Source organism: Bidens hawaiensis, unplaced genomic scaffold (assembly GCF_021521415.1).
Source record: "Bidens hawaiensis isolate Kalapana, Puna unplaced genomic scaffold, B.hawaiensis_p1.1 tig00419494_1, whole genome shotgun sequence".
Lineage (NCBI taxonomy): Eukaryota > Viridiplantae > Streptophyta > Magnoliopsida > Asterales > Asteraceae > Bidens > Bidens hawaiensis.
In genome coordinates, this window is record NW_027504880.1 from 300,623 (window position 1) to 317,685 (window position 17,063).

The following is a 17,063-nucleotide window of genomic DNA, read 5'->3' on the forward strand; positions in this document are numbered from 1 at the left end:
CAACCTCTTTAGTCACCTACAACCACCACCTTTAACTTGCCCACATTGTCACTTACCACCATCTGTTATCTGTATATTTTTAGTTATTCTAATGTTTTTTATGAATAAAATAAATAACAAAGATTGGTATATTATAGGTGTAGAGTGTTAAGAAAATAATTAATATATAAAAGAAAAAAAGAAGCGGAGAATCCGTGTAAACAGGCTAGCAATAGAGAGTGGTGGTGAAGTAATGGCTTGCCTTGCTTCTCTTCCAACCACCCTCGAATCTCTCTTGCACTCACTCTAATGTCAAGCCTTACTCTTTCTCTCTCTATACATACATATATGCATATTTATATCAACTCTACAAATATAGGATCTCTCATGTGTCATGTCACATTTGTTTTCGATCAAATTACATACTAACAATGTATTTTCGAAAGCAATTATATACTAGTTTTTACATATTTTTTTTAAAAAAAACAACGTTAGTATATTGCTTCATTCCCACTTATAAGATCCCCGTAAAGATTTAAGAATTATTGTAACTAATATTTTATCCGGCGCGTTGCGCTGGGACAGGTTGGTAAAATTCATGCGATGGTAAAACCCAAGCGTTGTTGGTCTCAAGCGTTGAGACAGTAAGTCGACGCAAATTCGGTCAGTTTAAGTTATGTGTATTATTGTGCTGGAACTAAAACAACACAAAAAAAATTTTTAATCTTGAGGTGGACCAATGGGGTGGAGTCAGCCAGTAAAACTCGATTGTTGGTAAAACCCAACTGTTATAAATCGTGGGCGTTAAGACGATCAGTCTACGTGAATTCGGTGGTTTTTGTTACGTTTGTTATGATACCAGAACTAAAAAAATAAGCATTTGGTTGTTTTCGTTACGGAACTAGAACTAAAACAAATACGGATGGCAATGGATCGGGTTTGGGTCGGGTTTAGGTATTCCTAAACCCATACCCAGTTATAAAAGTCTATCCCAAACCCGTCGGGTTTTCATCGGGTAATTACCCGTCGGGTTTCGGGTTTTCCCATCGGGTTTCGGGTTTCCTATCGGGTTTTGACAAAATACCCGTCGGGTATACCCAGCTCAAAACCCGTCGGGTTTCTACGGGGTTTTGACAAAATATAACTAATCGATTTTAAAGATGGTTACCATAAAGGTAAAATATCTTAAATAATTGACATAAACAAATTTCGACAAATAATCTATTTGGAATATAGTATATATATAATATAAATAAGCTATATCGGGTACATCGGGTATATAATCGAGTAAATGGGTCTATGTTATTGGGTAATCGGGTCGGGTAATCAGGTATATTAGAAATCCCAAACCCATCCCAAACCCGCGAAAAATTTCAAAACTAATCCCAAACCCGTCCCAGACCCTAACGGTTCGGTTATTACCCATCCCATTTATGTCGAGTTTCGGGTTTTCCCATCGGGTTCGGGTTTCATTGCCATCCCTAAAAACAAAACGCTATGAGTTTACGCGAATATGGTTGGTTTCCATCATGTTTGTTACGATACCATAACTAAAACAAAACAAAATTGGTTTTTGATCGATTTTTATCACTTAAGTTACGGACTTTAACTAAAAAAAATATCACTAATAAGATGCCGCAAAGTGGTCAATGGAGGACTTTGTGGCACCAAAGTTATAAATTATTATATATAATACGCAGGTTCTAAGCTATACATACATATACGTGCATTCTAGTATGTTGAGAACCATGGCATCCGTATAAGCATATGTGCATATTGTTTTAATAAAAAAAGGTAACGTTAAAAAATTTGGGTTGCTTATTTCTCTCCACAATTCTTTTATTATTCTCTCTTTATGCGTATCGTGTGTTTGTGCGTGTGTGCACATAGATAGTGTATCCGAATATACACATTAGACGAAACACTATTTTTGTTGATCTAAACTTAGAAACATATTGATATATGGTGATGAGAAAGGGCATCGGACGCCCGTAAAAAGCATGGCCGTTTGTCAAGATAGGGTGAAAAGGGAAATGCGACGCCCGTACTATGGTAGTGAGAAAGTGTGTTTGTAATCGATCAACATAGACATACTAGCATGAAGCGCCCGTCTCCTTCACTATAAATGGTCCAAGAAATAGAGACATTATTGTTATTGTTTTAAATCACATCCGAAATATAGAAAAATAACAAAAAAAATAAAAAAATTAAAAAAAAAATCAGATAATAAATCTAGATTACCATCTCTCTATTTTCTAATTACCGTTCAAAAAAAAAAATCTCTCTATTTCTAATTATAAGCCAATCCAATGCTAAAAGTTAAGAAGAGTATTAGTGGACTAATTCACACTTACCAGTTACCACACATCACGTCATAATCCACCTTCTCTTATCCACCCACACACAACCTTATATATATATATCCACCAGTCACCACCACCTCCTAATTACTCTTCATTCTCATTCTCCACCCATGGATCCCACCACCCTCCACCAAACCACCACCTCCGGCAACGACAACGAAAGCGGCCGAATAGATCCTCCCAACATCATCAAAGGCAAACGCACAAAACGTCCAAGACCCACCATTCTAACTCACTCCACCACCTCCTACAACCCTTCTCCGACGTCATCTTCTGATTTTCCCGCCACTAGCACCACCACCGAAGACGAAGACACCGCCAACTGCCTCATTCTTCTCTCCAAAGGCCATAATATTCATAACAACAATATGAACATACCCGAATCCTCATGTTACAAGTTTAATAGCAAAAAATACATCAACGGATTAACCGGAACGTACGTGTACGAATGCAAAACATGCACACGAACGTTTTCATCATTTCAAGCCCTCGGAGGCCATCGCGCTAGCCACAAGAAACCAAGAATCACCGAACCGTCCGAAACACAAAAACAAGCGTTTTCGGACGAGGATGAACCCTCTTCGGTTTCTCATAATATGCACCAAAGGATTCAATCACCCAATTCCAAGAAATCATCATCAAAGCTTCACAAATGCTCGATATGTGGCTCGGAATTTAATTCCGGACAAGCATTGGGCGGACACATGCGGAGACACCGCGGTAATATTATTACCAACACCAACACCAACACAAACACCACATTGTCTTTGATACCTTATAGTCCGGTTACAACAACGTTGTCCGTGGTGGCGGACGATCAAGATTATCAAAAGTCAACGAATGATGGGTTGTGTTTGGATTTGGATCTTAACCTTCCAGCGTCAACATTAGTGGATTGTCATTACTGAAATTACAAAGGTGCAAATTATGATTATTTTTGTATGATAATTGATTACTTATTTAGTTAATCTTGCGAAGGTAAGATGTGAAATTGCTCATCATACCCTCAAATTGATTTCTAGTTTATTTTATAATATTATTGTGGATGTAAATTTTTTTGATTATTGGGTCACATTGTTGATAAATTTGAAATGTTTTCATTAATTGAACTTGAATGATGTGTTATTATTATTATTATTATTATTATTATTATTATTATTATTATTATTATTATTTTAATTTGATTTTGGTTTTTAAGTTTGTGGAAAGTGGCATTCGTTTCTTGTTCCTCTCTTATTATTGGATTTCTTGTTTTTCAAGTGAGGAAAGATAGGTTGGCAAGGTATTGTCATTACCATCTTAATCATAAAGTCAAAAGGATTTATCTTCCAATAAGTAATTATTAATTAATTAATTAATTAATAAGGTTGTTAAAACCGTACCGCACTGGTAACCGGCCACCTAACGCACTGGTAACAGGCCACCTAACCGATTCGACTATCTTACATGGTTGAACTAGTGTTGGTTGGACTGACTGGTTGTGGTTGGATAAGTGAACTAGCCCGGGTATTAAATGACTGGTGATCTAGTTCAGTAGTACGCTCGATTTAATGACTGGTTCGCTTTTCATCGCATTGGGTGTTTGTGAGTGTTAAAATAGCATGTTAAGAAACAAAATTTGGAACGCTTTTTTAGCCACAAAGTTGTAACTTTTAGTTTGAAGTAGAATCTCAATAAAATAAGGAACTAAACTTATACAATTTGTTGGGTATGAGTTTTTTCTTAAAAGCTTGAAGCTTGAAGTCCCTAAAAGCGCATAAAAGCTCCTTGCCAAACATACCCAATATCTACCCAAGTTTTCGCTTTTTACGCGATATCTATTGTATAAATTTCTATATTTAAAAACATATAATAACTGATATAATTATTAAGGTTAACTAAACCTTTATTTAAACATTTAAACAAAATTATTTTTTAATACACAAAATCGTTGAATTTAGTAATTATTTTCATTAAAATTGATAATTTTTATTAATCATCGATTGTAAGTAAAATTACTAAAATCATAATGTGGTCCAATTGCACGTGTAAATCATGTGATTTCTTAGTGTCATGGTGTGACATGACAATTTTACATCTTCAAAAGCTCATCACAAGCCACGAATCCACCATGTTTAATCTGGCAAAAGTATACTATAATAACCAATTTTATGGTTTATGCTTCGCTTCGGCTAGTTATGTGCTAAAGCTTGAAAAGCTCATCACATGTTTCAAGGATTACTAATTCCTAAAGTTCGATAGTCAACTCGACTTTTCTTGTTCGAACGGGCTCTCTAGTCTTGACTTAATATGCATAACATGATCTCTGTAGATGCTCGTTTTCCGATAAATTTGGCTTGTACAGAGATTAGTGGTTTACATATTAATTAATAATGACACGAACATAGTTAATAATTTTAGCTAACGACCGTTAAAGAATATATGTTTGAAGCAACGTAACAATTTATTGAGCGTTCCTTGTGGTTTTGGCCTTGTTGCCCTTCTTGTCACATGTATGATAAATTGTTATATAAGTTGAAGAGAGTATATTGGACATTTTACATGTATTAATACACAAAATGGCAAGTTCGTAACCCGTAAGTGCAAAGTCGAGCCTTCCTCTTGAGTTTTTATTTCGTTTTTTAACTAAATTTTGATATAGCTTGATTAAAGAAAAGTTAAGGCCAAATAGAGTCCCAACTGTAAAGGTTCTTGAATAGGTGTAGCAGAATTTATAATGTAGCACCCACTTTCCCAAAGTCAACTAGATTGTTATATTAGGGCTCGCTACCAAGAATGTCACAATTGGTCTCACAATACTTTGTTGACAAACATAGAGTGATGCGTTTGGTGTTTGGAAATCAAACCAACAATCGAACTAGCAACGTGATGGTTCATCAATTCAATCGATTGATCCGGTCTTAAGAAACATGTTAACTAGCTAAGTGAGAGACGAGTATTTGCATATTGCTACCTTTTTTTTTTATATAACCGGTTTTGTCCAATTCACTCAAAATTGGTTTGCTACTTTGTATATGAACAGTTTATTAGTTTTAACTAGTTAGGCTGATAATTTTATTTGTGAGGGCCCAAACCGGTATAACATGGTCTCTGTATATGGGCCTAATTAATTAGGGCCTCACTTTTTTAAATGGTCTTAGGCCGAGTTGGATCAGTCTTTTTAACTCTCAAGTACTCAAGTATGTGGACCGAGTTGTAAGACTTTATTTGACTTTCTAGCATCATGTATCCTGCCATTTGATCAACCATCAAATGCACATTCTTAGGCCCAACCAACAAACGGGTTCGAGTCAATATGGATTTTAAGCAAAATGAGCCCGGGTCAAAATGGCTTTTTTAAATAAAATATCAATTTGGTTCAGGTCGAAATGGGTTCTTGCCAAAATGAAGTCAGGTTGATATGACTCGTTTTTAGAAAAAAGAAGTATTAAAATGGTTCACTTGCTTATATTTTGATGGTGGCTAGTGGCGGCGGAGTAGTGGATGCATAGGCAGCAGTGGTGGTTTAGCAATGGCAGTGGGTAGTTTAATAATAGTTATCTATTTTGACCTGTTGGCTAGTTTAGCAGACTCAAGTTGACGCCCCGTTGATTTATTTGAGTAGACCTAATTAGTATGCACTAATCCTAAGCCGCTCGGTACATATTTTATGGTGCTAATGGCAGTGGGTAGTTTAATAATAGTTATCTATTTTGACCTGTTGGCTAGTTTAGCAGACTCAAGTTGACGCCCCGTTGATTTATTTGAGCAGACCTAATTAGTATGCACTAATCCTAAGCCGCTGGGTACATATTTTATGGTGCTCTGCTTGCAAACTCTTTTTGTGAACACGAAGCAGATGCATACTTTGGTGGTTAGCGCGAGTTACTAAACTCCATTGACTAATGCAAGTTACTAAACTTTCATTTAAACATTAGTTGGTGGTTAAAAGATGAATCTTGACCTGTGTTGTGTGACCAAAATCATTTAGAGCGATCAGAAAGTTTGGGTTTCTTAACTAGCTTTAGCTCGGGCTCAAGCTTGAATGGAGCTCGAGTCATTTTGTTAATTGTTAAAAAAATTATTGAAAATAGTATTCTTTACATAAACACAAAACTTTAACAGATGTGCGACACACGAAATGGAATGTGTCTTAAGTAAACTTCCACTATTTGACCCGTTTAACATGTAAAATAGTTCTCATTTTATTTTAACTTTTCTTTTGTATAGGATGAGGGCGCTATGTAGGTGGACGTGGAAACTTTTTAAACTAAATTCGGCTCTTTTATTATTATTTTATAATCTTTTTGTCAACAAAATTTTTATTTATTATCTTAATTATTTTAGTGGATTTGAGGTTTTCTAAATCCCGTTATCACAAATTAGCAAAGTGTGTTCGTTGGCCGTAATTAAGAGTTATAAAAATAATACTTCTGTTTTTAAAGAAAATAATCAAATAAGTTATGATGATGCGCTTTGGTATCAACGTCAAGTCGTTTCTCACTTTCTTGAACGACGAGCAACAGGTTTGCTTCACTTGCACTCCAAAATGCTACTGATTTTTTCAATTTTTTAACAAGTTTAGGTAAACCTTAATTTATATGTTTCATTTTAGTTTTTTATTTGATACAAAATTGTCAACTTAGTTTATTAAATTAATAGTTATACATGTTCATGTTTTTTCTTAAAGTAATCCCTAAATGGTGGTTGTATTATTCCTTTACTTAACATTAATATAAGTATATAATTTCTTTTGGGTCTATGATCACACTAGTCAGATTAAACGAATACAGGATTTGGCATTTTTCTTGTGTTGAAAAAGAAAAGTGTTACCTTCAAATAACATGTGGGGTTTAAATTTTAATGCTTGTAATTTAGTGTGTGTGAACCATTTTGCTTTGAACCATGATGACAATTTCTTACCTTGTACCTTATTTTTTTTTTCTTACTCTTATTTCATCCATCACACAATACACATAGCTAGATACAATAAGTTTCTTCATTGAAACCGAGAACCAAGTCTATAACAAAATGAACTCTTATATTTATATAAAAAGACCATTTTAAATATCTTTATATATTATCTATTTATAAAAGTAAAAGAGACTTTTGGTGCCACAAAATAGGTTCAACAAATTTCAAATATATAAGATACTAGGTTAGATACCTGTGTAGAACACGAGTTTAACAAATTTTATTTTATAATTCTAAAAACATCTGAAATATTTGAAGAAACAATTTGGTATTAAATATAAAAGGTAGAAACCTACATTTTAGTTAAAATAATTTACTAACACATTAATCTTAAAACATCTAAAATATTATATGATTGGACACAATATAAATAATACATTTATTCACGTAGTGAGCAAAAAAAAAAAGACAAAAATTGGTAAATTGTTGAAACTAAGGACAAAATTAAGTTACAATCAAATTTGACAAAGTGAAACATAAATCACAAATCTCGAAATATCTTTTTGTACACAACATTAGATGTCTTATTTGTAAGTTTACCATCCGTGTCTAATATTAATAATTTGACTTCGCCTCTGCTCTTCACTCTTGATAGTGTCACATACAACTGTCCATGACTGAAAACTGGATGCTTTAAATACAAACCAACTTTTAATAGTGATTTTCTTTGAATTAGTTTAACGTTAACAGATTATATTGGGCATAAATCAATCAATTTAACGGATTAGATTGACTATAAGTCAATCAATTTAGCATATTATATTGAGCTTAAATTATTCAATATAACATATTATATATTTAAAATAAATTCCCTACTTAAACTGATTTGCCAAAAAACCATGGAGTTTGCCATAATAAGATGAAAGTTATTTATAGAACGGATTAAATTGACTATAAGTCAATCAATTTAGCAGATTATAGGATGCTTAAATTATTCAAAATAACATATTACATATTTAATGTTAATTCCATAATTAAACTGATTTTGCCAAATAACATGGAGTTGGCCATAATAAGATGAAAGTTATTTATAGGTTATATACATCTATTTATTTTTATTTATGAATATATGAAACATGATTATAATTAAAATCATACCATTGTAAGAGGAGAACATTCGGCTCCGCATTTGCATGGAAGACACACGTGTCAAGACCAGCAGTAACCTGCTATGCATCTATCCAACGCAGCATGCGGTCCATAGCTTCCTTAATCCGAGGACCTGTAATTGTGGTTTTCACTGCATCATTAAGAGCCAAAAAGAGACTGAAAACACACAAATCTTACAAACTTGAACATATATTCAGCAAAGTTACTAAAAAACAAACTAAAAATTGATTTAGTATTCATAAATCAATCAATAACGATACACTAAACATGGACATCAATAAGCTTTTGAAATACATAGATTTCAATTACTTACTTACTGGCAGTGTAATCACCATAACCCATTACAGGAAAATCTTCATGTAACGTGAATCGTGGGACAAACTGGCAGTGTAATCCACATAATGCATTAGTTTGTTTGGTTCAGTCCGTTTAATGAAGTCCGTATTGCATGCTTAACTAAAACTAAAACAAAAAACGAAACCATCAGTTAAATACGTATTTTATATATGAATAGTTAATATTTATTAACACACTAACATTACTAAGAATATATAATTGTACCTAAAGCTATGCACCACAGACCAGCAAGAGAATCAAGATACTTCTTCCCATTGATATCATAGACATATGAACCCTATCAGAACGTGAACACAAAAAATTTTATAAAATGAAAGTAAAATAATTAGCATCATATCATAAACAAAATCCATAAGTATTATGTTCATAGCATTTACCTTAGACTTCTCTATCACCAAGGGGTGTACATCATTACTCTGTCAGCTGGCAGTAAAAGGGGCTAACAAACCGTGTCCTTTATACCTATAATTGAAATCAAATGTCAAACTGGAATCAGTTGAATTAGAGAAAACAAACTGAATTATATTAACATATAAGAAGTTGCATCAAACATACCCCTCGTCACGTTGCATCAAACTGAATTATTTTTACAATTGTTTGGATATTCAAAATTATTTTTTATTATTAATCTAAGATAGACAAACCTATAGTGTAAAGTTTATATATATACATATCTTCGCATTTTGATACATATAATAATGATTTATGAAGACAATTAGATAAAACAATAAATACATAATCATCCGAAATTTACAAAATTGAAGACAATTAGTTAAGACAACAAATACATAATCGACTAACAAAAATGAAATAGCAGGAAATCGAACCTTAAGAAGAATAACGAACACGATTTAGAGTTTATATCAAAAGAAAATAAAGAATAAAAAGCACATATCCATAATTTCATACATTATGAAATCGAAGAATAAACAATGGTGAGATGTTGCTTGTTAATCAATTCATGCCTAAATACATAATGAAATCGATTTAGAGTTTATATAACTAATTAACGAACACCGAATTAAATGAGAAAGCAAGAACTATAACATTCCTGCAGTGCAGGTGAGGATGATAGATGTAATGAATCTTCTAGTGCTGGATCGAGAAGAAGAAAGATTTGAGTTTGGGTGTGCTAGCATGCCTGAGGTCCCGAGACCGGTGGAGTATGAGCGGTTGTCGGCGGGACCAATGGTGGAATCCGGTGAGAAAAAGGGGGTGGCGGTGGCGGGTGCAACTGCAACACCGGAGAAGAAGGGAGCTGAAGGATGATTTAGGGTTTCTATGTAAGACGACGATTCAAAAGTGGTTAGAGGGTGTTTGGGATTGATTTTGAAAAATGGTTATTGGCTTTTTCAAAAAGCCAATAAGCAAAAAAGGTGTTTAGCAAATGTAAAACCCCTTTTTGTATTAGCTTTTTGATTGGCTTGAAAAAACACTTTTTCAAAAGCCCCAAGTTAGGGCTTTTCAAAAATACTTTTGGTTTTTTTATTGGATTTTTACTAATCTACCCGTCATTTACTCTTTTTGGTCATTTTATGTAAATAAGCTAAGCCAAAAATTTTTTTAAAAGTGCTTATGGCTTTTTCAACCACATAAGCTAATCCAAACACTTTTTTTAAAACTTCTTTTAAAGAGCCAGAAGCCAATAAGCATTTTTGAGAAAAAAACACTTTTAGAGTTAAATAAGCAAACCCAAACACCCTCTTAGGCTAATAGATGAATCGGGCCGGGTATATGAAATGAGTTTGTAAATGGATTGTGGTGGGAGGCGGGAATAGGAGACAGTTGATGGCTTAAATGGAAGACACGTGGCATGAAGAAAGTTTTATTTATTTAATAGTATAGATTTGTGAAAGTTTAGCAACTAAGTCTTTGTGGTGCATTGGCTTTGGTTATGGTGTGAAAAGGTGTTTACTTGACTTTAGTTTATTTTTTCATTTGTGCCATTAGCATACTCTTATTTCATTTGTGCCATCCGCGTAAGTTTTTTTTTCTTTGGGTTTTTTTTATTGTTTTGAATTTGATAACTAAACGGTTATTCATACTAACTTGCCGCCGCCACGCCCAGGGCCGACAACGTTACCAATGATTGGGTTTTAGCGACTTTTTTGTTTTACACAAAACTACCTATTCCGTAAGACCCTAATTGGGCCAAGTGGACGCACCACATTCGTCCAGCCATTTTGTCCTTTTTTTTGTTTTTGTTTTGCTTTGATTCCCATACCGTAATGGACGTGATGGAAACCGACCAAATTCATGTAGACTCACCATCATTATGTCCGGGACCGACAATGCTCGGGTTTTATCGAATCACTGTGCAACGTTTAGTACCGACAACACTCGGGTTTCACCCTCGCCCGGGTTTTACTGAACTTTACTTTATTACTACTATATATAAGTATGAACTTTGGTGCCGCAAGTGCCCTATCGGGTCAATTGGCGGCATCATTTTGGTCTGTGATTTTGTTTTTGTTTTTTGTTTTTTTTAGTTCGGTTACTATAACGAACGTAAAAGAAACCAACCAAACGTCATTTTTAGCTTTACTTCCGGTAGCATAACAAACCTCACGGAAACCGTCAAATTCACGCAGACTCTTCGTCTCAATGCCCATGATCGATGACGCTTGGATTTTACTAAAGCGCAAGTTTACCGACCAACCTCCCCACCCCCCAAATTGGCCATAGGTCCACCTCAATTTTTATATATATATTTTTTGTTTTTTAGCACCGGTACCGTAACGCACGTAATCAAAACCAACCAAAATTTGTGTCGAGTTGTTGCCTTAATGCCCGGGACCGACAACACTTGGGAACCGTCGGGGTTTGCCGACCAAATAAACACCGTTTCAAATATTTTGTTTTTTTTATATTAATTTGACGAATTAATTTTTTTGGGTTTAACGCTCAGATTTTACCAATGATGTGTATACTGTAACGAACGTAACCGATACCGACCAAATTCGTGTCAACCCACCGTAGTGACGCTTGAGTTAGACAGACGCCCGGATTTCAACGCTGACGATTTACCAGCTGCCCCGGTTGCGCCGGGTAAAAAACTAGTTCTATATTAAAAGTGCATTTTGAAGGTTCGTGACTTTGAAGGCTTGGCATCCTAAGGCTAGTTTGGATCCTCCCCTTTTACAACTTTGCTCGTTTGGTAATTTTAGTCTCCAAGGTTTAAGAGTTTAGTTAATTCTCTCCAAAACTTGAATTAAGTATTTAATAGGAATTATGGTTAATTGAAAAAATACATAACTAATTAAACTGATACCGATCAAATTCTCATCACTTTCCTATCACAAAACACAGGTTTAGTATCACCTAGTTCATAAAGTACTTGCATGTTCTAATCTGTAAACAAGTACAATAATAATGTAGCGAATCCAATGATGTCAGACAGAGTGTAGTGGGCGACAAATTTAAACGATGAGGGGCAATAAATTTGGGTGATGAGGGACAATAGACGAGAACACCGCCCCCAATTTTATAGCCTAATCTCCTCATACTTAATTGATAACGTACAAAAAGATTAATTTATAATCACTTTGTCAACAACCATACATACATACATAAACTATTCAACGAACCCCCTAACCATTATTCCAAGCCTTATTCTCTCAAACACAATGTACATTACATCTTCCAATGCAGCATGTACGTACACTACACAAAACTTAAACCAGAAATAACAATTTTCTCTCTGGAAACCAAAATAATCGTACATGAAAACCCACACATATGAGAGAAAGTGTGTGCGTTCGATTTCCGTGTTAAACAAGCATCCATTCATGTAGCTTCATCTACACTCCTAATAATAATAATAATAATAATAATAATATTATCAAACAGACGTCTAATACTAGGGCGCCAAAATGAGTGATGAGATGATGACGTCATGGGTAGCACCTGGATCATCCAACGGACGAGGAGCTTGTGAGGTATTACTTGAGGCGGAAGGTGTGTGGAAAGCCGTTTCGGAAGTGGATGTTTACAAATTGGAGCCCTCGGAGCTTGCTGGTATACTAGTATGTAGATTGATGGATTCATTTCTTCCATTTTTCTTTCTCATTTGTTCAATTTTATGTGTATGTGTGTTTTCGGTTGAAATTGCTCGAGATCGGCTCGAATCAAGCCGAGGTTAACGAGCTCAACTGGCCTTTTGTTTAGTTTTTTTTTTGTTATAATTAATATATATTTATTTATTACTCACGAACTGGGCTAGAACTTTAAATGGAGAAATGAGACGAGCTTGAGCTCTCCATATTAAATTAGCTGAGCCTGAGCTTTAAAAATAGAGCTCGAAACTAGCCAAGCTTGAGCTCTTTATAAGTTAAATGAGCCGAGCTTGAGCTCTCTATATTAAATTAGCTGAGCTTGAGCTTTAGATATAGAGCTCAAAACGAGCCGAGCTTGAGCTCTTTATAAGTTAAACGAGCCGAGCTCAAGCTTTAGAAATAGAGTTCGAAACGAGCCGAACTTGAGCTTGAGTTCTCTATAAGTTAAACGAGCTGAGCTCAAGCTTATTGAGCTTGAAACGAGCCAAGCTTGAGCTAGACTTTGAGCTCTTTATAAGTTAAACGAGTTGAGCTTGAGCTCTTTATGAGTTAAACTTCCCCTAAATTTTCCCCAAATTGTTCTAACTAGGTTTGTTCTGTAGCTGTAAGGGTTTTAAGATATTATTCTTACATTATGGACTTTATGAATTGTTGGATTATTCATCCTTGAAGACAAGAGACCTTGAATGGTACTTCTTTAGCCCTGTAGACAGGAAATATGGCAACAGTTTACGGTTGAACCGTGCTACTGGTAGAGGCTATTGGAAAGCAACCGGAAAAGACCGAGCCATTCGCCATAAGTCTGAAACCATAGGGATGAAGAAAACACTGGTGTTCCACAGTGGGCGGGCCCCGAATGGCAAGCGAACTGATTGGGTAATGCATGAATACAGACTTGTGGATGAAGCATTGGTGAGAGCTGGCATATTGCAGGGTGGAAATTTGGTTCACTCATGATTATTGTATTTGTATTTGTATTTGTATGCAGTCATATAGATAGCTGGATACATATGTTATTGTGCTATTATCATTAAAGTAGTTTCTGTTTTTGTTTTATTGGTCGCGGAAAAGGATATGTTTGTGCTATGCAGAGTATTTCAGAAGAGTGGTTTAGGTCCGCCCAATGGTAACCGCTATGCACCGTTTCTAGAGGAAGATTGGGAAGATGATGCAGCCCTTTATGTTCCCGGTGGAGAGACCGAGGAGGATATATCCCCCGGTGATGAGTACCTGACTCAAGGAAATGGCATTGTGCAGGTATTATGTTGTATTCATATTTGTTGTTATATATGTGTGTATGTATCTATGTGGAAAATGACTAAAATACCCTTGCACATTCTAATACAATGAAGCTATAACTCAAAGTTTGTGTGCATACATGTGCAAATTACCAAAATACCCTTGTGATCTTGTGCTACCAAAAGTCCCTTTTGTATTTGATAATTGATATCTAAATTGATCTTTTACTTCCATCATGCAAGAATTACAATGTTTGATTCAACACATGTTAGCAAATTCATTGACTAACTGGCAGACCAAAATACCCTTGCACATTCAAGCCAGAACAAATGGCCAAAATACCCTTGCAATTTGTTTATTTTTGTTAATGCATATTATAAATGCTACAATGAAGTTGTGACTTGTAGTTTGTGTGCATACATGTGCAATTTACCAAAATCCCCTTGTGTGCCTGTGTTCTTGTCTTCTCATACATATGAAACTCATTATCACAGGGACCTGCTGCCAACGTGATCCTGTTAAGAAGTGAGCCAATGGTGGACCAACAAACTGTATTGTACGTCTGTAAACGAGAAAGGTCTGAAGATTGTGTTGTAGATCACGGGCCCGAGCTAGAAACCATCTCTTTGTTTGACAACAAAAGGTCAAAGAAGAGTGCTGACCCGATCGCCAATGTCAGCAATGGGAACTGTTCAGAAGACTCGACCACAAGTCAAACCCAAGTGCACTCATGGAGTTTCCTCTGCTGCAGTCTCTTGAAGCTAGTAAAAGTCAACCAACCGGTCAACCCTCCTTCCATGCCTCCACTCTTGAAAAATCCGTGCCACCTGGATACTTAAAGTTTATTAACAATTTGGAAAACGAGTTTCTTGACGTTTCAATGCAAAGAGAGACTATGAAGATTGAAGTGATGCGTGCCCAAGCGATGATCAACATTCTTCAGTCCCAAATTGACGTGTTGACCAAGGAAAACATTGACTTGAAAAGGGGCGTGTAGTTTTGTAACGTGTACTTTGTTTTGTGCATATGTACCTTGTTTTTAGACAAATGTTAGAATGGGCTGAGTTTATTTTAATTAAGTCATTTGCTTAGTCTAAAACTTCCAATTGTTTGGTTACTATTTCTTTTTTACTTTGGTGCTCAAATAAGCTTAATCTGCATCATTTACAGCATCATAGGTTTTTGGACAAGTTTATGTTCCTTTTTACATAGAGGTAGTGTTCTTTACGTGTTTAGTAAAAAATAAGTTTTTCTCATCTGGTTGAGGGATTTAGTTTCATAGTGGATATTGAGGTAGGTTTAGAGGGCGTGTGACTGTACTAATAAAAGTTGGTAAAATAATCGATTTTTGTTGGATTATATTATGGGTCAGAACAAGCGGATTTTGTGTAGGTCGACTAAATAACATGTTAACAAGGGTGTTCAATGGGCTCGGCTAATTAAGCACTAATTTTGTATAATTTCCCTTTTATTTTTTATAATTAAGGCTTAGATTTTGGGCTGTGTGAATTAATCGGACATGACTAGGAGAGTCGTTGGCACGCCAGTTTCTAAATAAACAAGCGGTCGATGTTTTATGACATGCATTCGCTTTGTTGGTTATTTAATATGAATTATATCATGAACTAACAAAGTTAGCATATCTTAAGGGAAAATGGGCAAAAGCAAAGTGTCGTTCAACACCCATTATTGTCAAGAATGATAGACATGTCGAAGAAGAAGAAATACAAAGAAGGTGAATTGTCAAATATCATAATACCGAAACCAGAAATATGTAGCTAGAGGGTCATCATACATATTTTGGCTTTCATATATAATTTATATTTGATAAGGTATAACAATTATTTACTGAATTAATAATAAAAAAATGTAAAAAGACAAATGAAATAAATATAAGCTAATCAAAATAAATTAACAAAGTTATAAAATTGTTAAAAAGACTGAATATACATATATAAAGTTTATACTTAAGTGAAGAAAATATTATTTTCGATTGAGAGGTTTTTAATACAGAGTTTAATATAATTTTTTTTTGTTTTGTGTTTAAAAATGATGAACTATATAAAAACAAGTGTATTTCTTGCCCATCTCAACCATATGCCACACAGGGATTCTTTCAACTCTCATGTTACGCTTTCTTGTACTCTAAGCAAACCTTTTTTTTCGAACTTTAGCAACAATTCAAACGACTAATAAAGAATACTTTAGATTGCTAGACACAAGTATACTTTCTATAGTTTTTATAGCTCTTACACGATAACAACAAGAAGGTTTAGAGATGTTGATGCTTGAGTGAGTTGCAAATTGTACCACTACGCCTATTGGTATTGCTTGGTATACTAGTTCAAGGTATTTCTAAACGTAAAGACGTTCCTACAATATTTTATAAGAATCAATATAAAATACCTAGATTTTCATGAATGCTTCTAAAATTTTCGAAGATGTTTAAGACTAGGGGTGTTCAATATTCGAATAGGACTCGAGGAACTCAGAATTTGATTCGAATCACATTCAACTTTGAAGGTTCAAATTTGGCTTTCAATCATTCGAAATTCTTCGCGTTAGTAATCGAATTTCGAATTTATTACGAATTTATGATTTTTAATTCAAATTCAAGTTATATATTTTATTTTTATTATATGTACCCACGTATATTTGAAAAAATCCGTTAATTAAAGTTTAACATTTTGATTAATAATTCACGCAATTAGACTTGTTTTTTTGTTGTTTAAAAATGTAAGTACTTTTAAAACTAAAATTTAAATAGACTATTATTCTTATACTTATTGGAATTCAAATTTAAAAACCAAATCAAATTGGTTATTTTGAATTCGATTCGGGTCTAATCAATTTCATAATCTATTACAAATTCAAATTCAATTTTCAGGATTAAAAATTCAAATAATTCGAATATTTCGGTCTATTAAACCTCCCTAATTAATTGATTTTGTTTAACTAAGAATTTTGTAGCACTCATGAGTCATGATGATGGTTGAAGAATAATCTA

General features: G+C 34.4%; 1 protein-coding gene and 1 pseudogene across 2 annotated transcripts; both read left to right on the top strand.

The window, feature by feature from the left end:
* The first annotated feature begins 2,450 nt into the window (after nucleotides 1-2,450).
* Nucleotides 2,451-3,250, top strand: LOC143609138 (zinc finger protein ZAT5-like). The gene has a single exon (XM_077083979.1). It carries the CDS (start codon nucleotides 2,453-2,455, stop codon nucleotides 3,248-3,250), a length of 798 nt encoding a protein of 265 aa, XP_076940094.1. The 5' UTR covers nucleotides 2,451-2,452.
* Nucleotides 3,251-12,634: 9,384 nt separating this feature from the next.
* LOC143609139 (NAC domain containing protein 52-like) lies at nucleotides 12,635-15,053 on the top strand (annotated as a pseudogene). Its single transcript, XR_013149375.1, has 4 exons — nucleotides 12,635-12,787; nucleotides 13,490-13,729; nucleotides 13,814-14,074; nucleotides 14,551-15,053. The product of XR_013149375.1 is annotated as an NAC domain containing protein 52-like (transcript).
* Nucleotides 15,054-17,063: the final 2,010 nt, after the last annotated feature.

Bases quoted from the DNA above. Each gene is read 5' to 3' on its own strand.
- LOC143609138 (XM_077083979.1), top strand. From the start codon at position 2,453: ATGGATCCCACCACCCTCCACCAAACCACCACCTCCGGCAACGACAAC.